Source organism: Python bivittatus, unplaced genomic scaffold (genome assembly GCF_059951505.1).
Source record: "Python bivittatus isolate LINGU-HERP-01145 unplaced genomic scaffold, Pbiv_v1 ctg000850_np1212, whole genome shotgun sequence".
Lineage (NCBI taxonomy): Eukaryota > Metazoa > Chordata > Lepidosauria > Squamata > Pythonidae > Python > Python bivittatus.
Window position 1 is genome coordinate 7,322,266 of NW_028277112.1, and position 25,681 is coordinate 7,347,946.

A 25,681-nucleotide genomic window follows, 5' to 3' on the forward strand; every position below is an offset into this window, starting at 1 on the left:
CCAGAGTGCAACTAACCAGTATGCATCAGGCCTTTGATAACTTGGAACAAGTTACTATAGAGACCATGAACTCCTGAGCCACCCTTGACTCAATGTCACCTGGTAGCAAATTAAAGTCCACAAGAACCAATAGTCTTAGGGTCTCTGTGATCAGCCTGGTGATGAAATCTAGCAGTTAAGACAAAGATGATACTGTGAAACAGAGAGGCCAGTACAATAGCAGCAATCCCAATTATCCCCTAAAATCCAACCTCAACCAGAGGGTGTCAGATCCAGTTACCTATGTCACAGAGCCTCTGAGAGCTCTTAATGACTCATGGATGACAAGAGCCACCCCACCTCTCCTAGGCCTTCAGCAGATGCCAATCCTGGAACCTGAGAGGAGAATTCACCCCTCTGGGCTGATTCAAGTCCCAGTTTTATATGCCTGGTTGGGTGTCTCATCCATGATTAAATCATGGAAGAGATTTACAAACTGACTTAATGTTTAAGAATAACAGCCAGAATTCAGAGCCACCAAGGATCTGATAACCTGGCACATACAACTACAGCCATCCTAGCCCCCCATAGCAACACCAGGTACCAACCAGGTTCCTCCTGCCCTCAGCCGCTTGTGTGATGTCCAGTTCTAGTGGCAGTTCTTGATTCCACCTCATTGGCCAAACAGCCTCTTCCCTTTCTGTCCAGGTGGATAAAAAATTACAGACCTAGGCAGACAGCCAGATAATAAAGATTCTGGCCCCCAAGTCTGGAAAAGGGGTTCCAGTAGACCAATGCACAAAGCCCAGCCCAGAGGCCAGTCAGCTGAAGCATCAGCGGCTTCGAAATAATGTAGGCAAGGCCCATAGATGGATTATTTGGCTCTCAACTCGGCACCTTTCCATCACTCCCTTATTTAGGGTATCCTTTCATGTTTCACTCCCAAAAAGCACCCCAGGGGTCCAGGTCACTGTCACCACCTATTCACACACAGAATGTAGTACCAGAAACTCCTGATGGGGACTCAGTCAAAGCTGAGCTTTGCCCAGCCACCACCCAAGTTACATTCAGAAGGATATCACCAGTCACCAACTAGCCATCAATCTGACTGACAAACAACACCACACCAAGCCATAGGCTTCTTCTCCAGAGACCTTTCACGGCAATGCAAGTCTCCCACCAACCTCTCACCAACTTCCCACCAACTTCTCCACTGACTCTGCAGCCCAGCCCAGCCCTCCACTGGCAGCTGTAATCCCTTGCTGACCTGCTTTTAGATCTTGGATTTAATGCCTTAACGAATTGTCTTTCAAATGGTTCTGTGTTGACTCCAATTGAGACATAAAGTTGTATTAAGCTAGTCTATACTTTACAACTTCTTCCACAGTCATGTCTGAATAGATCAGAAAGAGTCTACTTGCAAGACTCTGTTTCAAAAAGAGACTGACCACACTTCCATATTTTAAACAAACTTCAAATGTATTAACTTCACATTTGGGAATATGCAACCCTCACCTGTAAGAAAAGATCATAAATATTTGAAGTTAAAAAAAAAAGTAAAATGAACATCTCTAACCAATACATGATTGGCCAGTCAGCACTGACTATAAGATGAAAGGCAGTTTCAGCCCAGTTGTTGATGCCAGGCCTATTTGCTGCTCCTCTATGACTTGCCACACCCTGGGTGATTATTAAGATGGAGTAAGCTGGGGCAAGCTCAAGTCTATTTGCCTCACTTTTAGTTAGTATTTGAATTTGATCTGAATCCACCCTAGAAATAAAGTCCTGAAAGCTTAATATTGAAATAAAACTGACTTAGCTTGGTTCAATATCTCATATGACTTTTCCCCACCCTGGACGGGTTCCACCAATTGCCTTCATGTTCTTGTCTGGAAATTATATCCCCATAGAGCAGTAGATGAAACTAGTGGAAGACAGAGTCCAGTAACTCTGGGAGATAGAATAGTGAACTGATTAATTCCCAAATCCATTATGAGGCTGCCCAGTTGACAAAAGCTCCTGGAAAGATCCACAGCAGCAGACTGTCACTTTTTGAAACTTAATCTTGTGACTATGGAAGATTGCTATTACAGAGGTCTCAAGGCATCAATTGTTTCCAGTAACCAGGAGCTGCTGTTTTCAGCCCCTTTGGACTGAATGAACTGATGCAAAAGGAATTTAAAACCTGTGATTTTGCATTGTTTCCAGGAGCAATGCATTTTGAGATGGGAAATACATTCAAAACAAACCTGGAAATATTATTCATTCATTTGCTTATTTACTGGAATTATATTCTGACCTTTTATCCAGGTTTGGCTGAGAGATAGACCTTGCCCCAAAACCACCCAGCGAGCTTCTGTGGCCAAAGTTAGACATGAATCTAGGTCTTCCTGGTTCTACTCCAACATCTTAATGTCTGCAGCACACTGACTCATTGGCAACTTCAGGGACTTTAAATAGTAAAAAGTTTAGTTTTGATTCTGAAAGCGTTCAAGAATCTGGCAGCTCAAAACTCTCTATCTTTCCTGGTAACTAAAGAATTTTTCCAGATAAAATTTTATTTTCTGTAATTATAGTACCTGAGATTTATAGTATTGAGGCAAAAATGAATCTATAATTTGTTTTTTATCATTAACTTGTGTAGTGTGTTGACAACATACGGTGCAACGGTTTAATGACAATAGTATTTGAAGAAAACTCCAAAGTCACTGTGCCACATATGATCAAGTAAGTGTAACTGAATTCTCATGTTACATATCATTGACTTGGACTATTTTTGTTTTAACTCAAATGCAGACTTCAGGGACAAAATAAAATCTAGCAATTTTATTTAATTGTATTGTTAATCCTGCATTTCATGGGGAAATACTACATTATATTGTCTGTCTGTCTGTCTATCTTTTTAAGTAATTTCCCTAGGGCAAAGATTTACAACCTCCTGGTCATGGGAATGCTAGAATTTCATGTGCACCTCATTAACAACCCTACAAAATAACTACTATTATAAATGTGGCCAGTAACAGAATACTCATTCATCACCATATAGCTTTCCTTCCGGGATGCTGGCTTTCAACTAAACTTACCTTTATATTTATTTGAGCAGTTGGACATATTTGCAGAAAGTAGTAAGTTGCAGCCCAGTGGTATTTCTGGAAATAGAAATGATGTTGAAAGCTAGTTCTTTTTCTTTTCAGCATATCCTTTCTAAATTAAAGGACTCTAAACAAACCAAACAAATTAAAGTCAACAGGGCTAGAAGGCTTCAGGCAAAACAACAGATACCCATAAGCATATTGGTGCCCATATCACCATACCACACCACACAAATTTGGCCTACAGAGAACCCATGAGACTTGATTCCATTGACCACAAATATGATTTTGATTTTATAAGTAGAGTCTACTTAAGGGTGTAAGCAGGTTTTGTTTCTTTATATCAGAAACAATCTACAATTTAAAGAAAATGTTCCCTGGCTTTCAAAGCAACATTTCTTATTGTTTTTCATATAATATTATGTAGATCTGATGCTCGTCTTCATAAAGATGACATTGACATCTGCTTCAGCAAAACACTGAACTCCTGCAAAGTGCCCCAGATTCGTTATGCAAGTGTTGAACGCCTTTTGGAAAGATTAACAGACTTGAGATTTCTCAGTATTGATTTTCTTAATACTTTCCTACATACTTACCGCATATTTACCAATGCAGCAGTTGTACTGGAAAAACTGTCAGATATTTACAGACGGCCTTTCACCTCAATCCCTGTCAGGTGAGTTGTTTTCTACTTTTACTAATTTTTACTATTTTTGTGGGAACATTGGTCATAATAGCCATCCTGCAAACTGTATTATATATTAATGGTTTGATGTGACAAAAATCACTTAAAGGATTCTTTAATCTCTCAGTAGCAGGGTGATTTAATCACCCTGGAGAATTTTCCTGTACAAGGGAATTTCAGAATTTGCAAGTTATCATCAATACATTTCAATTTAAATCTCTAATTCAGTTGTCAAATTCCAAGTGGACAAGCTGTTCCCTTACATATCTCAGATTTTGAAAGTTATAATCTACATTTTCAAATGCACTCAACACACATTGGAATCATTTTTTAAAAAAAAAATCTATTTATTTGCTGGAGCAGCTGTGAACAAAAGATGAGGTGTAACATTCTAGACAAGCTGTAATCCAAGGGAGCCCCATACACTACATTAAAAAAAAAAATGAAATCTAGAGGTTACTATATGGGCCATGCATACAGTGTTTAAGGTTTTTTTTTTTTGGAAAAAAACACATATAGCTGCATATTATCTGAAGCTGGTTTTTTTTTTTTTGCCCCCAGATGATATTTAGAAATTAACTCCCAATTAGCCAATCAGCTATGACCAACCAGAAACCCTTATGTTTGATTGGACAGACAATCCTATTTGGACAACCACTCCTGGGGAAGTTATGGGGTATCTGAAAGCCCATCTTTAACTAGATAGTGAGCTCTCCAGAATACAAAAATGACTATGGAACACATAGATATAATAATGTGAATAGGGATGTTCCATGTAAACACCTGGGCCTGTCTAAAATACGCAATGTTCTGTCCAAATGGAAAACAGTGAGGAAACAGTAAGCTACTAGTAGTAGTGCACAACAGCAGAGCATAGCAACAACTAAGGAAAGGTAAAGGGTAGAGCAGGAAGGAATGAGCTGGGTAGGTATGCCATGCTTGATTCAAGTGTAGTGACCAAGCAAAAGGAAGGCATTAGAAAGATTGGTGGACAGGCTGACACAAAAATAATGCAGAGGAATGTGGAGAGAGATACCAGCCTTGCCTTACTTCACAAGACCCCTCCCATATTTATCTTAGCCAAAACCTGGCAGTTCAGCCGGATTCCTGATCACCATGAGCTCATTCCATATACAGAACAAAGCTTGCACAGCACTATATGTGAACTGCTACCTATACATTAGGATAGAAAGAGATTCTGTCTTGGCTTTATTTTGTGGAAAATTACATTCAGAAATACTATAGTCCTGGAAATTTTCTACATTGTATTTAGAACCACCTCTATATTTAAAAAAAACAAACAAAACCAAAAGCAGGGACTAGATAGTTTGAACATTCTGCCACACATTCTCCAGATAGGCATCTTGGACTAGGTCCCTGGGAAAGAGAGGCCCTGCCTATAAATGTGTTAGCCTAATCTCTCTGACCATTGTTTAAGTGTTGTTGCCGATCAGAATACTTGGCTGGCACCATCTAGACCCAAACCAGCTAGGTTGATCTTCCTAGTAGATAGCTATTTCATGCCTACTAAAATCATGGATTATAGAAGCCAGTTCTGTATCTTGGCCTTTTCATTTTCTAGGATTTGTCTAATTGTGTTTTGGTTTTATATATTCTCTTATAAACTACTTTTTAAAGGTAGTTCTAACATGGTACTTTTCAGAATTACTTCTGGATTTTTTGGTTTGTTTTCTAGGTCTTTGGAACTGTTTTTTGCTACTAATCAAAACAATAGAGGAGAACATATGGCTGATGCAAAGTCACCACACCTCTGCCGCAAATTCTCTTCCCCTCCACCTTTATCTCTCTCTAGGACTTCCTCACCTGTCAGAACAAGAAAATTATCATTAAATTCTCCACAAAATTCAAGAATAGGAGCATTAGATCTATCTACTTCTTCTGTTAACAGTCCTACCTCAACATACAGCCCTGGAACATCACCACCCCCTATGTCATCTAAAGTACCACTGGACCTAAGCAAAAGTCCTTCATCTCCAGAGCAAAGCCCTGGTTTTGCAGAAGACAATTCAGAAAGCCCACGGAGCGAGCTTTGCAACAAGCTACGAAGAAGCATTCAAAGAGGTATCTATCATCCATCCATCCATCCACCCACCCACTCATCTATCCATCTATCCTTACCTACCTACCTACCTACCTACCCACCCACCTACCTACCTATTTCATTATATTATATGACAACTTTATAGTGTAGTTTTCTTGAACATGATCTCCTCCAAGTGTTGGAATTAGAAATTTTACAGTATGCAAATATCCAGGTAGTGGCTAATGTTTATGCTCTCTGGAAGTTTGGGAGTCTCTAGAAACTAGTTTAGGGAAGGTGCTATGTATTGCAGTTAATGGCTACTTATAGTTGATGTGGCAATTGGGATATTCTAGGACAGTGGAAGTGGCTTTGCTGATGTTTTGTGTGAGCACTGCCCACCAGGTCTCTGACACCACTATTTCACTTACATTTTATCTATGAAATGAAGTAGAAAACAATAAGTAGCTAATATTCTACAAACTTTCTTTCTGAAAAAAAATAGTGATTCAAGAAGTTTAGAAAAATATATTTTATTTCTTTCATTTATGAAAGACACTTATTTGAACAGAAAAATCTGGAAGATTTTGCAAAATTCTTTCTTTTCCATTTTCTTAAATAGGGTTTCCCTGATATTTATGTATGTCTATCATGCTTTTTTAAAGGTATGGCAAATGCCCTTTTTCTGAAAAGAAAAATTGACTGGCCCAGAGCCTCCCAGAGAGCTCCATTATAGGGCATTTAAGTCAGCTCTTCTCAAAGCGAGTCGAACATTTTAACTAACACACCATTATTTCCTTCCCTAGAAGCACATCCATTTTCAGTATTTGCCCATACCTTTCTCGAGTGATGTTTTCTGCTAATTTAATTCTATTTAGAGATGTGATGAAACATTAGCTCAGCAAGACTGTGCAGAATTTGAGTTATCCAACTCAGCTGTAATAACACTTAGTCAAAATCCTCTTTTTAGGCATTCTTGAACCTTTTCTCCCTCCACCAAAGCAAGGATCTACAGTTAGGGTAGAAGCAGAATTGTTACTAGGCAGCTGCACAGCCAGATAGAAGTTTTTCTTAAGACAATTTAAAGATGTTCTGCCTGAACAGCCTGATATGTGACACTAAATACATTATTGTCAATCATGTGTGTTAATGTTTACTTAATACTTGTATCATGTATGCAGAATCTGGATATTGCTATTGCTAGAAACAGGAAAAAAAGTTTGCTTGGGCATCACTCTTTATGTATTGTAGTTGCTGTGCAATAGTCAGTTACTATGAAGTTAATAATAGTTTAGAGGCATCTGTTCCACTTTGCATTCATTTTCTTGGGAATGTCTTCATACTTTTTCTTCCTTTGGTCTGCCAAAGGGAGCCCACCGGGCCCAGCTGGGGAGGAAGCAGCAGGATGGAGCTGGCAGTTTGCGCAGGGCAGGAAAAGCGTGAGGTCCTCACCTAATAACAGTGCAGTCCTTGCCTAACGATCACAACCGGGACTACCAGAATTGCCATTGCTAAGCAGTGCAGTCACCTAATGTTTTGCCCAACAACCACTTCACTTAGCGATGGAAATTCTGGTTCCAGTTAGGATTGTTAAGTGAGGACTACCTGTAAATAATGTGTGCGAGATTATTTTCAGTGAAATTTAGCATACCGTATAGCACATTGTAGATATATTACCTTTTTCTTACAGACTCTGTTCAGTGTTAGTAAAATCCAGGCTACAGTCTATACCTTTCAAGTGTTCTACATCAGTTGTAGAGTAACCATACTAACCTACCCTGTGAAATACATAGTTTAGTACTTTGTTGAAAATATTGTCTAGTTTTTATAGCAAACTCCCACTTATCAAGTTACAGTAATTTGGAGAATAGGCTTGGCATTAACATCCTTTCTCTCTTCTTATATTTAAAAACATTCTATAGTTAGAGAGTCACTGGCGAATTGTGGACATAATTAAAGATTCTCTGTTACTGGTTTTCTTTTGAAAATATATCCCTTTTGGGCTTCTGGTAAGTGCCATGGCAAGCTAGACGTCTCTGCTGAAGCGGGACAGCGTTTATGGAAAAGATCAATGGCTGGATGCTGGATCCTGGCCAGTGAAATCTCTCCAGAGAAAGGAATGATTGTGTGATTGCCCACATGCACTCTGGACAGCCGCTCCTTGTGAGTAGACCTCAGGAACCAAGATTTTGCAGTCGGCTTATGAGTCGAGCAGCTGGGAGTTGAAGGATACCATCTAAGCTCACAGTTGTAATGCAGCCTTTTATGGACAAAAAGCTCGACTGAGCCTCATTTCTTAATCACCTTTGGAATTATTTTTTACAGCATTGGAAATATTAAGACTTTTTGGAACAGCAAGTTTTTATTGCATTCACTAGGTGAGTCTCCTCCTCCTTAACAAAAGAAGTTTTAAATATGATTTTTAAGGACTTGGAAAAATATTATTTTTTGAAATAAACAGCAAAAGGGTGTTTAGAGTGTTGATTTTGGAAAGTTAAAAACAGACTATGGGTCCAGATGGATTTGGAATAAAATTTTAAATTTAATTATAAACTGTGGGAAACTGTGGCTGTTTGGATTCTTCAGGGGAAAAAAATGATAGAATGGGACTTTGAAGGTTAGACGCTAGAGGGAACTAGAAGAAAATAAAGATTACAATTAAAGGAGAAGAATACTTAAATTTGACTTGTTAACAAAGAATGGAATAAAATACTTTTAACAGTGGATGCTTTGAAGAATATTTTTAAACGATGGACTCAGACATTAATTTTAAGAATGTCTCGTACCATAGATAAATGGTATGTTAATGATGTCACAGAAGAATAACAAGCTCTGCCGGATAAGACTGAAATTAATTTGAATGTGGATTTAAATATTACAAGTTACAAGAATGATACACTGGACATACAAATGAAACTGGTTGATATCTTAATAATTAAAGGGGACACACAAGTACCAAACCAGAAGAGTGATTTGAATAACCTTTTCTTACTGGATGTACAAAAGAGATCTGTTAAAGTCTTGAAGGATTCTCTGAGAAGGGAGAAAAAGCAATATGAAAAGAAGTCAATTCTAGGACACTATTTGAAGGGATTAAAAACCAAGATTGTTAAAAGTACAGGGAAGGAATATAGAGTTGGTTTATTTGATCACAGTTAAAATAGATATGTAGTTATTTCTGGTAACCCTTAATGGACTTTCACTGATAAGGAATGAATGACAAGACTTTTGGATTTTGTTTATAGTTAAGAGATGATACATGGGATGAAGAAAGTGTCTGTTGTATTTTAAAAAATGGTGATAAATTACTAAAATTTTTATGCTTGTTTTGATGAGGGGGGAAGTTAGTTTATATACTTTCTTTTTTTTTCTTTTCTACACTTTTTCTTTTTATTCTTATATTTTTTGTAGTTTGTATTAGTTTTTATGTTATCTAACTGTATTAAAACTTATTGTATAAAAAAAGAAAATATATCCCTTTCTACAAAAAAAAGTCATTCCCATTTATCATCAGGAAAGGGAAAACAAAGGCTATTTTAGTCATATAGTCATAATGGGCAACTTCAAAATATAAAATTCCGCATAGTCAGAGTACAGTGGTACCTTGGGATACGAACGCCTCTACTAACAAACTTTTCGGGTTACGACCAGCTCCGGCCGCAAAAATTTACCTCGATGTGCGAACTCCGCCTCGGGGTACGGTCATTTTTCAGCCCTGACATGTGGTCTGCAGCCATTTTTGCACCCCTGACACGTGGTCCGTGGCCATTTTCGCGCCGCGCCGCACTGCGCCTGGCCGTTTTCGCGCTGCGCTGTGCCCGGCCATTTTCCTACCGCGCCCAGCCGTTTTCCCACCGTGCCGTGCCGCGTCCGGCCGTTTTCCCGCCCCTGATGTGTGGTCCGCGGACGCCAGAACGGATTAACAGTAATTACATTGAACCTTATGGGAAAATTTGCTTCGGGGTGCGACCAAATTCGGCGGAGGGCAGAATGGATTAACTGTATTTACATTGAACCTTATGGGGAAATTTGCCTCGGGGTGCGACCAAATTCGGAGGGCGGAACGGATTAACCAGATTTACATTGAACCCTATGGGGAAATTTCCTTCGGGTTACGACCAACTCGGGATACGCCCAGAGTCACAGAACGGATTAAGTTCGTATCCCGAGGTACCACTGTAAATGTGATTGCAAACAGAATTTAACCCCTATAAACAGAATAGAGAAATGTTAATTACTTCTGTCAAATGCACATGTTTCTGGACTGGGAGGACCTAGGGTGATTCATGCCTTACTCACCTCTCATTTGGGCTACTGCAGACGGTCCAGAATGCACCAGCACAGGCAATATTTGGTGTCTCACATTACATTCATAAAGCACGGCTGCTCCATGAACTGCGCTGGCTCCCAGTGGGCTTCTGGGTATGATTCAAGATGCTAGTTGCCACCTATAACACTTTATATAACACAGGTTACTTGCAGGACCTCCTGTTTCCAATTATTTCTGTTTGCTTCACCAGATCTGGCAAGGGGAGCATGCTTCAGGTCCCTTCTGTCAAACAATGTCATCTTGCTGGACCAAGGAGTCATGTGTTTTGTTGCAGTGCTGACTTGTGGGACAAAATACAGCATCCCCTCAGAGATTTGTAGAGTCCCCATCCTGTTAGTCTATCGTAAGGCACTTCAAATATGGCTATTCCCACAGGCATTTGGGCTGGGACATTAACAAGCTCTGCTAGTTGAGTGGTTGACCAATTGATTGTTGAACTGGTAAACTAGAAATGCTTTTCTTGTTCTTGGACTGTGATTAGGTGGATTACTGTTTGATTTTAGTTTGGCTTTAAACTTTCTGTACACCATCCAGAGTCACTGTTGATATGGGTAGCCATATAAATGGTTTAAATCAATCAATCCTGGTTACTAAGGTGCACTCCTTCAAGAACTTTCTGTTATATACCTTCATAACACAGAAAATGTGGACTTAATATTTATTTGTAAGTGGCATACAATCAAAAAACACCAACGAAATACAGAAAATACAAATGAGAAACCATTTTCCTATTTTATTCAATAGTCTTTTCTGTAGAGGTTCTGTACAGTTTTGAAGCCAACAAAATTCTATAGTAAATCTCATTTTTTTAAAAAAAGAAGCAAAAAAAAAAAAGCTAAACATTAAAAACGATACCTGTTTTGCCATTTGTCAATGTTGCTATCTGGCAGCAGCATATACATTAATATTTAAAAAGTGTCAAGCTAACCATATAAATAAAAATCACTGAGATAAAAGAGTTATTCAAAACAAGCTAATTTGTGCAAGTATTGATTTGCATGATTTCTTTTAGTTCATAATATGAGATATTTGGATTTTCTTACAGCCTAAAGAATTGTTTAGGAGCATCTACTGAAGAAGAAGTGCCTAATCTTGTGAGAAAGTTAATAATGAATGTGAGAAACACAGGATTGGAAGGGGCCATATAAAACATCAAGTCCAAAGCCTTGCTCTCTGCAGGAAGCCACGTGCTTAAAATATCCAGGACAGATGGCCCTCTAGCCTGTGCCTGAATCCAGCCAATGAGTGGGAACCCACTATTTCTCTGGATAACTGGTCCCATTGTTGAGTTTTCACTGTTAGGAAATTGTTTTAACCTTAGAAAAGTTATAAAGTTCCACTTTAAAAAAAATAGCTACTAGTGCCAAATACAATGTAAAATCTGGATGTCAGATCTGTTCTTCATTATCAAGTTCTTTCCCAATCAACAAATGGAACATAGTAAGCTTACATCTGGAAACAATTCATTGCCATGATTTTATTATCCTGAATTTTAGTATTCTGGATGGAGAAGCTGGAATTTTGGTACAGAACCATCATTATTTTTAGGGAGCATCTTTTGAGGCATAAATATTGCAACATGTGCAGAGTCTGATAACAAAATGAAAGATATGCTAGGATGTGATACCATGGGGAAGTAATGTTTGATATCTCCTGTGATGAATAGAACCTTAGGAATTAAGCTGGTAATATCTGAACTTGTCTATTCTTCCAACCTCATATAAGGATAATGTTATAAAGGGGATAATCTTATATAAAAAAATCTCCTCAGCTAAATCAACTCAGTGGTGATTTATTTTATATATTAATGTGTAGTATTTGATAGATGAAAGGATTTTTTTTTCATAGAGGTAGAACTAAATCAAATCTCAACACTGAAAAGAAAAGCTTTTCTCAGTTAACATTTAATACAAAAATGGTTATTTTTGCAAACAATAAATTCTGGAGAGCTATTTGTTTTCTCTTTTCATTAAGCCGTCTTGTGATTCAAATTGCTTCCTTGTTTCCTTAGCCTGGATTCTGAGGTTTTGTGTGTACCATTAGACCTATCTGAATAGCACAGATGCAAAAAAACACAAAATTGATATTTCAAACTTGGTAATATCACAACTCCCTAAATTATAATTGAATTGTTGAATTGAGTTAAGGAGGTACTGACACTGCACCGTTGCCCACTTCAAAGTACCTTATGCCGGCACCTCCTTAATCCAAAAATGTGTTTTCCTGTGGTTGCTTGGCTGCTGTGCAAACCTAAGAAAAGATGTGGTTTATTTAAGGAGGCACTGGCATGTGGATAATATGGATGCCAAAAATTCTATTAATCAATAGTGTCCAAACAGATGCCACTGCAACTTTAACACAGTTTTGCATCAAGTGAATATCTCATACACACCCATACACACAATTGATTCATGAATTACTTGATGTTGTGCTGATCAATTTAAAGACCTGTTGAGATATAATAATGTTTTTCTTTCAATTATTTTTTTTATATGTGGAATTATAAATGATGGTTATATACTGCCCAGATACAAAATACATTTGCATTTTCAAGATGTGTGTTTTGTAGTAAATCTGCACACTGAAAGTTAAATTTTTAGAATCAGAGTTTAGTATATTTCCTGTATTCCTATAGTACATATTTTTTTACAGCAGGAGTTTTGGAATCTGTACCAGTTGATCATCCTATTCCAGAAAGTGCCTCAACAGTAGATCCTCCTGAGCTCTCTCCATGTAGATCCCCTTCAACTCCACGACATCTACGTTATCGGCAGGCAGGAGGTAATATAAAAATATTGGCTTTAGTACAGTACACTAATACATGGATTTAAGCCACTTCAACAGAATTTGAACTTGTGTAAAACAGTCTGGATTCTAGCCTTAGTCCTGAATTTGTTTCAGTTAAAAAAAAAAAAAAATCTCTAAAATATTAACCTCCTGTTTTTTAATGTTTGTTTATCACACAGTACAGAGAAAAGAAAATGTGATTAACACCGTTCAAAATGATTAACACTGGGCAGTAAGAGAACGAAATTTTGCATTAAGCTGTGACGAAATGTTCTGAAACATTTTGAACAGAATGTACATTTGTTCGAGAAAAACATTGACTTCAGTCTTACTTCTGACATATTTGTATGATACAAGCTGAGGGCACATTTTGGGTACTGGGTGTAAGGAAGACATTTGATAACTACTATTGATAGTGAGAAGTACATCTATCTGTTCCTACATGTGTGGCATGGAAAACGTACAGATGGTATCCTAATTACTCATGTGCAGGATGTCAACAAATTGCTTAACTGAGAGCTCAAATTATTTTGGTAGAACTCCAGCAGATATTCTGGCCCTATTAAGACGCTTAAATAATGCAACATTCTAACAACATGACACTGTATACATATATAAGGTATGTAAGTCTGTAGCTTATATGCATGCATAGGAAGTAGATATGATTTATTTTTTTCCCCTGTACATCTCTGTGATACCCAAAGTATTATTTAGATGTAATAACCAATGTATTCTATGCCTTTCTGAATTCACACAGGATGAATTGGCAACATACAAGGAGTTCTGAATGTTCAGTTTGTATGTTACAAAAAGTTATCTAGGAATAGAAAATGGTTCATTAGCACTTCCAATCACAAATAACATTTTGAATTTTTTTTGTTGACAGAAATATTTATAGTGATTTTCCAATGAAATGATAGATGTCCTGATCTGGAGAAATAGTTTGGAACTAGCTGTTAGGGATTCTGCAGAAAGAATAGATAGGATAGCTTCACTGGGTGACAGCAGCCCTAATGATGGCTTTGGCATTATTTTTCCTTCCTTCCTTCCTTCCTTCCTTCCTTCCTTCCTTCCTTCCTTCCTTCCTTCCTTCCTTCCTTCCTTCCTTCCTTCCTTCCTTCCTTCCTTCCTTCCTTCCTTCCTTCCTTCCTCCCTCCCTCCCTCCCTCCCTCCCTCCCTCCCTCCCTCCCCGGTATATAGTACATCTGGGATGTGTGCTACTGAGATGTAGAGAATTAAAAATATTTCAGAGGTAATCAAGTACAATTATTCAGAAACATGTATTAAAACACGTAATAGAATAATAACCTTAATAACTTTGCCTGTATAGTATAGGCTCTCAAACCCTAACATGGTTAAAAATATTTTCAACATACTCCAAAATTGCAGTCACATAAGCATATACAGTGGTACCTCAGGTAACGAACTTAATTTGTTCCGCAACTCTGGGCGCGACCCGAATTGGTCGCGACCCGAATCAAATTTTCCCATAGGGTTCAATGTAAATACAGTTAATCCGTTCTGACCCCTACGAATTTGGTCGCCAACCGATTTTGGTTGCGACCCGAATCAAATTTTCCCATAAAGTTCAGTGTAAATATGGTTAATCTGTTCTGAACCATATGTATTTTTTTTTTAAAACCACAAAAATATGAAACAAAGTACAGTACAGTACAGTATGAAGAGAGAGAACGCTAACCTTGCTTGAGGCGACTTCTGGCGTGGAGGACAGGAAAGCGGGTGGGGAGGCGGTTATTGTTTGGAGGGAGAGTCCCCCTCCCTACAGGAAGCCACGACCACGTGTCATGGCAGGGGAAATGGCCACGGATCCTGTTCATCACCCGATGCGGAGTTCGCGAACAGAAGCAAAATTTTGCGAACGGTGCTGTTCGTGACCCGAATTGTTCGTGAACAGAAGCGTTCATGACCCGAGGCACCATTGTACATAATATTTAGTGGGAGGGAGTTCCAGAAGATTGATGCTACAATGGAAAAGGCTCTCTTCTACCCTGAGAAAGACAAGCAGTTCTTACTTCTTCACCTATGATGACTTTAACTTCAACTTATAAATAAAGAATACATTTTTATATTGATACTCACACATTGGATTATATTTATTAGAGTTTTGATAGTAGCTATGTACCCAGCAGTAATACAGAGAACATAAACAGATAACAGACATTAACAAGCAGGAAATACAAAGACCAGATTACTGCTATACAAAAGGAAATATGGAAAGAGAGGGCTATGGATTTGAACCTAAAGAACATACAGTTGTGGAATCCTGTTAAGTCATTAGGCGAGGGCCTGCTTTGGGCACCGCTGCAATGTGAAGTGAAGGGGGCATAGCCAGGAAGACAAACCTTCTCAGTGGTGGCCCCAACTTTATGGAACATGCTGCCTCTGGAGATATGCTTTTTTTTTTTGGGTCCTTTAAATCTTTCTTTTTAAATAGGCCTTTAATACTATTGAGGCCTAATGGGAAAGGGGAATAGACATCTTCTTATTTATTTTTTATTGCTTGTAACATATTTCAAGATTGCTTGTTGAGATACTTGTACACTCCCCAAAGTCATGAAATTGAAGCAGTATAGAAATCACGTAAGTAAATAGTAAACTGTGTTTGCTCCAGTTCTTGAGTTGCCATAAAGATTCAGGCCTAGACATATTGTGTCAAGACTCTGGAAAGCTTCAGCCAAATTCATGCCTGCCTTGGTAGAGCCTGACAATGACACTCTTATTTTCAAGGAATGGAACATTGTAAGTCTCATTCTGTATGTTGATCCATTTTTGGAAACAATGGGAAATATTAAATTCAGTGTTCCAAAAACAGGAGAAAGATTGGTAAATTTTAAAATTCAAAGCAGCCAGGGATGTTTATATAATCAACTTGCATATATAAAGTATGCACAGAGATGTTCAAATTGATTCTCATTTATAAAACAATGTGAATTGAGGTGTTTTCATTTATAAAACAATGTCAACTGATGTATTTATTTTTAATTTCCTTGCAGTACAGGTGACCGACAACGGTCATTGTTCTGTTTCGCCTGCTTCTGCTTTCGCTATTGCTACTGCTGCAGCTGGTCATGGAAGTCCACCAGGTGAGACTACTAGTAGGTCTAGGTGAATCAGCCCTGATTTGATTTGAATTGGACATATGACCATGATTTTATCTAAGTTTCCAATTTAAGGACAAAACAATTTATTCTACCTGATCTGAGATTTGATTTTAAAGACGAAATTGTCAGTAGTCTGCAATGATAAGTATCAGAACACCTAATGCTGCTTAAGTTTTTGGACTGAATGGGATGGAAATTATAGGAATCACAGACCCAGGTTTTGACTGGTACCTTCACAAATGTCACTATAACAAATTTTGAAGTATTCTTCTTGCATTTTCAACTTAAAAATATTTTTTTAGAAACTGTTTAAAAATAAGGTGCTTTTATGAGATACCACTGAAAAAGAATGACTACTGATTACCCTTGTGGGCTGGAGTGTTTTTGTGGGTTGCCATGAGGGTGGGCATCACTGGCAAGCTTGGCTCCTCCAGGGGAGGATCCCTTTCATCAGTGGTAGGACACCAAAGTATCAGATTTGTAATACTTAGCTTAATAGTAATACTTTATATTAATTGCTGGTTAGCAAAGGTGGAAGAAGCAGGCTGGCAAGAGAGAGAGAGTAACATATGCATGTCACATAGAAAGAAGCTGACAGAGGGAAAAAGGCATTTGCAAATCTTCTATCCTCTATTCTTAATAGCAATCAAAGTTCAAGCTGGCATTTATTTATTTAAAAGATTTGTATAGCTGCAAATCTTATGTAACAATCCTGGGTGGCTCACAACAGTAATAACAGAATAAAAACGAAAACATAAAGAACAATGGCAAGCTAACCCTTAGAGATGCTTAGAGTCACATGGCTCAAATGTTGCCATCTACAGAACACAGCACAGAACACAGCACATTGGGACATATACATCAGAACTGTACAGCTTCCCTGGGCTCCAGCCTCGCATCACCCCAAGGCTTGTTGGAAAAGCCAGGTCTTTACAGCTTTTTGGAAGGCCATGAGGGTAGGGGCCTGCTGAATCTCAGGGGGAAGAGTGTTCCAAAGGGAAGGGCCACTACCAAGAAAGTGCTCTCCCTAGGTCCTGCTAGATGGCAACATTTGAGGCACGGGACTCTAAGCATCTCTAAGGGTTAGCTTGCCATTCATTCTTTTATTGCTGAGAGACTGAAAAACCTGCCCTACTCATGCATAATTTGAAATTACAGAGCATATGCCGGACCAGTCAGCCTTCAGCCCATACCTAGCATGCTGAGAGCCCAGCTGTACTCCCAGTTGGGTTGGCAGGAGCAATACAGAACGTTAGCAGGAGCTAACATTCCATTAGCACCACGAAGCCGAATTAAGGCATATGCTTGGCCACATTAGAGAAGTTGAGAACAAATCAGATGAAGGTTGCACAAAGCAATGTTAGCCTTACCAGCTGAAAACAGCTCTAATAAGCACAGAGTTTAATATATGGATAAAGCAGTGTGTGACTTGTGAACTTGTGTTAATGTCAAAGAACTCATCACACCATTCAGTTGTTCCTCATAGTTTGTTGCAAAATTAAACATTGCCTTTAACAAAGCTAGAAGCATAGAAAGCCCTGCAAATCATTTCAGAAAGCTATGAAGTGCTGATTCAGTTTGATGCTTTGAATGAAGACCCTTCTTTTATTCACAAATGAAATTGTGAATTGATTGAAGCTTTGTTGAATCAAAGCATACCTTTGAAGCTTTACAGAACCCTAATGACTGGACCTATCGAGAAAATAAAAATGCATAAGCATCAATAAATAGTTATTCACAAAAAAACAAATGCAATCAATCTTTCTAATAAGTTTTAGTTCAGTAATTTCATGCGAAGTTTCAGTTTCTTTACTTGCAAAATGGTCTGTTTGTAAATGTGTATATGTGCTCTAGCCACACACACAAACATATGCACACATAGATACCAATTGAGGATAACTTCATCTCTGGTCCAAGAGAGCTATCACAAAGATATCTGATTTGTTTCAAAGCCTTTTTTAAAGTGCCAATTATCTCTTTTGAAGTTTTAAAAGCTGCTGAGCCCAAAATAGTTAAAAAATGGCTTATTCCCACATGATTTTTTCCCCTTCCATCTAACAACTTCATATGAAACTCTCTTCCATATCCCAGTGACATCTAAAAGCATGGCTAATATTTTAAAATTATTATAATGATTGCAACAACCAGGTTTTGGAAGTCCTTTCTCCAAGAAACTTCTAAAGTTTCATCCCTTCAAAATATTTAGAAGGCTAAGTGTTCCAATTTTATTGCTTTTTCCAACTAGTGTAGTATATTGCTCCTCCAGTGAGATAATTGTTTGATCTTATGGGTTTATGTCTATGTTCACTTGTTTCCTTACTTAAGTGCATGTTCTTCTGGCTGTTCTAATTTTTAAATTTTGTTTTGTTTTATGCCCCTTTGGGCAAACATTTAATATGAATAAAGAAAATGATGCTACTATTACAACACGGGAAGAAACTGCATTTGGTGAAATTTTCCATGCTGTAGCTGTTATTTTTGCAAGAATCAAGCATAACAGTGTTTCTGTTATGAAGATTACACTTTTTCTAGATATGAATGTGGATTTGGCATTTCATCTCTATTGCTTTTCATCTGAAATCTGTATATTGTTTTATCTCTAACAATTCATCTGTCTGAGGTGCAAAGACTGAGCATAAAATAAATTTGTTTCAATCTGTCTATAAATGTGATACCCATCTACATATATTCCCTTTTCCTTGTAACTTTCACAAACTGTGATGAATCTGAATAGAATTCTATTTTTGTTCCAGAAGTAAGAGCTGTTTTGAATCTGGAGAACTGTTGCTTAGCAATTCTGTCAAATGGTTGGGCAAATGCTTTCTTTCAGACTGGCAAATCACACTATGTAGCTTTTATTAAGCAATTATTGAGCAATAACCTTGTATTAAAATTACAATTACCTGAGAAGGATAAAGGGGGCTTCACCTTGTTTATAAATATATCTTAATAAATATATCATCTTTTATAAGGAAAGGCTACATAGTTTAGTGACAGAGCATATGAACAAAGTTCATAGTCTTCTATGTCGGTCCTCTAGTCTTCAGTTAAAAGCATCAGCAGATGTTGGGAGCAAGCTGTCATGGATGCCCTTGAGGTATCCTTGGGTACCGATAATACTTTATATTATATATAGTGCCTGTTAAACATGCATCTGAATTCTGATTTATACTGGAGATTAGTGAACCATCCACAGCTTTCCTCACATTAACTCATTAGAAATTATCTAAAACTAAAAATTGGTTAGCCTTAAATAATTTCTTGAAGCCAACCAAGATCTTAAAAAAAAAAAAAAAAAAAACCTAACCATTTCTTTCCACCACTTTCCCAGGAGAACATGAAAACATAATGACAAAATGCCTCTGAATTAAATGACGATACAGTATACTGATTAGGCCACAAAGTTGGCATGTAGTCTGTTTTTTAATTAAATGTAAGGGAAAAGTTGAGACTGCATTGTGAAGTGTGGTGGTCTCAGCTGGAAGCTAGGATTATTGGCCAAAGTAAAACTAAAGCTTTGCTCGGAAGAGATGTGCAACTGTTTCTGAGTTGTGGGCTGCTCTCAGCCCTTAGACAGCACGATAAAGTCTGCACTGTAAAGAGTTATGGTGGAGCCAAGACAAAAACAAATCTCATTTCGTTTACATTTCATATTAATTAAATCCAAACAGTTGCTTTTTATAAGGAGAACATTTTTAACATAAGTGAATTCTGATGCAGAAGTGTCAGGGGATTAGAAGTAATTAAACAGCTCACTTCCTTTTTTGGATAATGCTTCATCACTCAAATGTCTACATTTTCTACTATGTAGACTCTTGAAAGTATCTGCATCTTTCAAAAGTAGTATAGGAAATGGCTTTTCATAACATTTCAAATTACATCCCAATACAAATCCAAGATGGCGGCTGCCAGCAAATGCTGGTCATTGCTGCTGTATTGGGGGTCTTGTGGTTTTGACCTCTCCCCCCCCGGGATTTATCATCTTTTAGGGATGGACTGGGTGCAGAGGAGACCGCGAGGGTTTTTTTTACCCCCTCTGGTGTGTCTTCTTGGGCACAACCCTGGACGGAGCGGCAGGGCACAGGGAGAGCGTGGTGGTTTGCAGCGGGGAGCAGCGGCCTTGGACGAACTTTGGGTGAGCTCCGGTGTGGTGCAGTCCCTGTATGGTGTGCCGAGCCCCTGGAATGGAGAGCTGGCGTGGCGAACCCCAAGGGGCACCGGTGCAGCGTGGCGAGCCTACTGAGCTTGCCTAGGCTTGGTGCGGTGGAGAAAGCCCTTGCGGACCTCGGTGTGGGTGGCAACCTTTGGCGAGCCTTGAAATGCCGCGGCCCCAGGAGGGTTGCAACAAGCTGCAGCAGGTCCTGGTGAGCCCCGGTGTGGTGCAGGAAGCCCCGGTGAGCTCCAATACGGCGCGGCAAACTGAATGGACCCTGGCACGGCACACTGAGTCCCAGGCCCAGCAGGCCCAGCAAGCCCTCAGGTGCCGCAGTGAGCCCCAGGGGGCCACTGGAGCAGCACTGTGAGCTTCAATTGACCCCGGGACTACATGTTGTGTTTTAGAGTGCCCCGGAGCAACGCAGCTAACTCCAGGGATGTGGGAATTCACAGGTGGCTGAAGCCCTGGGAACTTGGTGGTTTGGCACAAGGACGCTGGGCGGGTTGTAGGGGCCGAGGCCGTAGCGGACTTGCAGTCCGGATGTGGAGGAAGATTGTTTGGTGCCGGAGGAGCAGCCGGACAGGGAAGCAGCCGGACAGCATCCGGAGTCAACAGCCCCTGGTTCTAAGACCAGCGAACTGGGGATTAAGAATCTAGCCACCCCCATTAAGGCCCCCCCCGGGGCCAGTGGAGAACCGCAGGGTCCCTCCAGCATGAGTCCGACTCCCTCCTGGGAGTGAGAGTCTGGGAGGGAGTCTGAGACCGTGTGAGGATACTAGGTTCCATCTTCAGGGAGGGAGACAGGAAGTGTGAGGGAATGAGTTGGATGTCCACCCTGCCTACTAGTGAGAGAGGTCATGCAGGGTGGCAGAGGGTGAGGGTGAGTGTATGGTTCAGTGGGGGTGGGTCCTGGTGGCGCCGAGAGCGTGAGCTGGTGCACCGGGGTGACCCTCCCTCACCAGTAAGTGTTTGAATATGAATGAGGATGAGTGGTTGGAAGGAGAGGCCCTTGCTTCGGATTGGGGACCCGGGAGGTCCAGGTGGGGAGGTATTTGGGCCCAGAACCCCTGGGGGCTATGTGGTGGGCTACACCATCAAGGTGGTGACGGGCAGGGGACATTATGGCGGGAGCTGGAGGGCGGGCCATCTTTGGGGAAGACGCCCCCAGTATGTCTCACCGGTGGCGTGTTCCGGCCCTCCTGACTCATTCCCAGGTTCTGGTCAGCAGTTTCATAGGGGCTTTTGGCTGCTGCTGCTGCTTAATGCCAGGCTGGTTAACAACAAGGCCCCCCTCATATGTGACTTGATCACTGAGGAGGGGGCAGACCTGGCATGTATTACCGAGACCTGGCTAGGCTCCGAGGGAGGGGTGCCCCTCTCGGAAATATGCCCAGCTGGGTTCACGGGGTGGCACCAGCCGAGATGCCAGGGCAGGGGAGGAGGGGTAGCTGTTGTGATCCCGGAATCTCTAGTGGCCTTCAGGGGCATTGCTCCACAAGTTTCAGGCTGTGAGACCCTGTTCATTAGGTTGGGCTCCCGCGAACAGTTGGGATTTATATGGCCCGATTTTCCATCTTCTTGGATTTTTCCTTTTTTAGTATTGTTTTAATTTTATATATATTATGTATTTTATATATATTTATAGTTTTAATGTCTTTGTAAGCTGCCCAGAGTCCCCTATTGTGGGGGAGATGGGCGGGGGAGAAATCCAATAAATAAATAAATAAATAAATAAATAAATAAATAAATAAATTTACATACTTCTATTCAGCTTTAAGAGAGCCAGTTTGGTGTAGTGGTTAAGGCATCAGGCTACAAACCAGGAGACTGTGAATCCTAGTCCTGCCTTAGGCCTAAAGCCAGCTGAGTGACTTTGGGCCAGTCACTCTCTCTCAGCCCTAGGAAGCAGGCAATCAAAACCACTTCTGAAATCTTGCCAAGAAAACTGCAGGGACTTGTCCAGGAAGTCTCCCGAAGTCAACACTGACTCAAAGGCACACACACATATTCAGCTTTAAATGCCATAGACAGAGTGAAGCCAGGTGTCTGCAGCATCTGCCTATCAAATATTTGGGATGCTTAATTCGTCTAAAGAGGTGGACAGAATACTGTAACTGTTTACACGGACACTCAGCACTAGTGTTTCTGGCTATTAAGAGATGTGAGGAATGCAATGGTGGCATGAGAGATCCTCATTGAAATATTATTGCCGTAACCAAAAATATCAAGGCCTTTTTGGCTAGTCTTTCATTTTCCACTATTTATGTATGGTGTAATAGCACATAGTGGCCACTTACTCCAGGTTTTTCTGAATGATTAATTGCAGCTTTGATCACTAATACATAATCTATACTGGAAACAGAATAAAGCTTGACTTAGTTAATTCTGTTGCTTTCAGTGTCAACAGTGTAAAACAAATATCATTTATTTTTCTTTGTTTTTATTGAGTTTTTATTGTTAGTCACCTTGAATCTCTCCAGTCTGGTAGCTTGTAAATCTAACTATGTGTCACAGCTGATGTTGGTCAGTTTTCTTGTTCAGGATTTGAACACTACTCAAAAATTAGTATCAAAATAAGTATCAGGTGCCCAATCTTGGGCTGGGATGTTATAGGTTATTGTAAGTTTAGCCAATCCAAATTCTTTCTCACCTAATGCATCAATAACAAATGGTACCCTAGTACCACATCTAGTACATCAATGACAATTGGTACCCTATCAACAACTTCTTCCAAGTGTTTGCAATCTCTATTTGCAAATCTTGGTATTGTGTAATTTTTTCCAGTTCCTTGTTTTCAACGTTACTGTCTCTTGGAATGTCTACAACAATAAACCATGGTTCTCTTCAAGTACAGCAATGTCTGATGTGTTACATTAATATCCAATTCATTTTCTGCTCTGTCATGCTCAGTGAATTTATCCGTGATTTCATGTTTCCAGTGATCTTTACTGACTGTGAACACGTACTTTTTACATAAATTGTCATGATTATTTATTATTTGTACATATTAATCTTTCTGGAAATTGTTGCTAAGACTGGACTTGAATACATGCAATTCTAGGTTTTTGAGGACTATTGCAGAAATACTGCTGTTTGACGCAGTTAGCTGTTTTCCTGTGGGTTTCAGTTTTGTCCAACATGTACTTTAATCAAGTCACCAGGAGAAGCACTTAGAAATTCAGTATTGACAGCATGTGGATGACAATCAGCATATTCTTTCTCTTGCCTCTTGGTTCAAAGAGGTTGTACATATCTTGATCGTTGGTTTTGGGGAAAAATGGACCAGATATGGGAAACAAATATAATCTATCCAAGGCATTCATAGAATTGTTGTAGTTAACTCAGCTAGATTCCATAAGTAGTATTCTTTTGAAAACACAAGTTTATCATCTGATGGCTGTCTTGGACCCAGCTTTAATCTGGGGTAAGGTTCATGGCTAGATATGCCTTTGCTCAATTTAAACTAGATATATCCTATCTGAAGTATTGCTAACACACTCTGCGTGACTCTGCCTTTGAAAAATAATCAGACTTCAGTGATCCATAAAGCAAATGGTCAGTGAGCAATTGCATTCATGTATTAATGAAATTATTTACCTCAATTATTTAATCCTTAACCATCAATGTTTGAAATCATAAGGAACTGGGCATATTAAAGACTATTTACCAGTAGAAGTTTGTGCTTGAATATTTTCAGATAAGACCTCCTTGACAGCATTAGTTATGCTGTTGGGCCTACCTCTTTCTCGGTAGTTTTGGAGACAATCATACAATGAGAGTCTGAGATTTCCATTGTTTGGTTGAAATCACTTACACATGGAGGCTGTAAATTCCCTACACTGATACAGGAGCTGCATGTATGCCCATCAAGATAGTTAAAAATCCGTCTCTTGGCTTTTGGGGAGTGAATAGCAGGGAGTAGGCTACGGTTAGAAGGGATATCAGGAAGTACAAACGATGGATTTATCAGTTTTTTCCCTTTTTCTGGAAAAATTGTACTTGTGCTTGTTTTAAAATGGGCCACAATGAGTGTTTTTACTGTGTAATATTATAACAGAATGTTGAATTCACTTCTGTGATATGCAGGATTATAGAAAAAATGAAGCAAATTCAAGCAAATTCATGCATTTATAAACAAATAAAATGTTTATTTGTTTATAAATGCATGAAACTCTCTTTCAGCAGTTGCAAATATATGCTGTATCGTGTAATATGTATGTGTAAGCAAAATCTTCAAAATCCTTTGTGTGTCGACAATGAAAGTAATTTTTTAAAACATGCTTTTATCCAATCAAGCTCTACTGTGAAGAATTTTGCTTTGATAACTCTCTTAGATTTTTTTCTTTCATCTAATTGCTTTTATTTTATTGTATCTCTCCTTTAAATTGGGTAGGATTTAATAACTCTGAACGAACATGTGATAAGGAGTTCATAATATGTCGGGCAGCCACTAACCGTGTCCTGAATGTCCTTCGCCACTGGGTGTCAAAACATTCTCAGGTACTTTTTATAATATGCTTTTTCATGTGAAGCAATGACACATTTTTTCCACAGTTTATGTATTCTGCATATTCTTCTCCTGCTTTCCAGTTTTTCAAAAAAGTCAAGAATTGATTAGACTTGCCTTCTCCAATATTGTGTCTCATTGATATGTTAGCCATGCTGAATGGAAATTTTGGGAGATGTAGTCACAACACCAATCTGGGAAAAACTATGCTGGCATTAAAACTTTGCAATAGCTTGAATATAATTTTTGGCAACTCTGTCTTACTAAGTAGCTCTTCTGGATATTGTTATTGCATGGTTTCCATAAAACAAGGTTTGTATCATAAACTGATATGAAAAGATTGTCTCCATTAATTTTTGAAGTATATGCAAGGCTATCAAAAATCCAGCACTGAATCAGCAAAATGTGTTTTCTGTATGCTTAGTTAAGTGTAATTGGATTTTTTTTGGCATGATTTTAGGGCAGATAAAAGAGCCATTATAGTCTCTAAATTTGATCCATGGTCCATTTTAAAATTAAGTATACTATCCTAGAGCCAATTATCTGGATAATATAATTTCCTATAAATTGTGCTTGACATTTATAGCCTCAAGAGTTCAGCTATATCAATGATAGTGCCAAAGATTTTCTATTTCTGGCCAATCTCATACAGAAGATGTATTCTGTTATTGGCATCAGCTATAGAAAGGAAGAATTATGTGTCCTTTCTTGCAAGTTTCTGTTGAGGACAGTTCCTAATTTTCTAAAGAAGAATAGCATAAACATAGGTTATTTATCTATTATTTTTGTGCATATAGAAACTGGTGCTATGTCATACCAGCTTTACACACAACAAATAATGTTTGAATGGTATGTACCATGTGAATTAGCCCACTGCTGCAGTTATCTAAGTAGGTATGGAATTGATCCACATCACCTGTCCACAATCTGTCCCCTTCCAGATTGTGCTGGAATACAGATCCCATCATCTGGATAGCTTTGC

At 39.1% G+C, this 25,681-nt stretch overlaps 1 protein-coding gene across 2 annotated transcripts in view; it reads left to right on the forward strand.

Moving 5' to 3' along the window:
- The window catches only part of RASGRF2 (Ras protein specific guanine nucleotide releasing factor 2), a 118,131-nt gene that overhangs the window by 65,183 nt on the left and 27,267 nt on the right, over positions 1-25,681 (forward strand). The window contains exons 13-18 of one of the 2 annotated variants that reach the window (XM_088130484.1): positions 2,624-2,706; positions 3,499-3,747; positions 5,453-5,838; positions 12,783-12,908; positions 15,929-16,018; positions 24,586-24,692. In XM_088130484.1, coding sequence (XP_087986610.1) covers positions 2,624-2,706; positions 3,499-3,747; positions 5,453-5,838; positions 12,783-12,908; positions 15,929-16,018; positions 24,586-24,692 — 1,041 coding nt within the window. Of the gene's footprint in view, positions 1-2,623; positions 2,707-3,498; positions 3,748-5,452; positions 5,839-12,779; positions 12,909-15,928; positions 16,019-24,585; positions 24,693-25,681 lie in introns of both variants that reach the window. The other variant, XM_088130483.1, reaches the window with a different exon arrangement.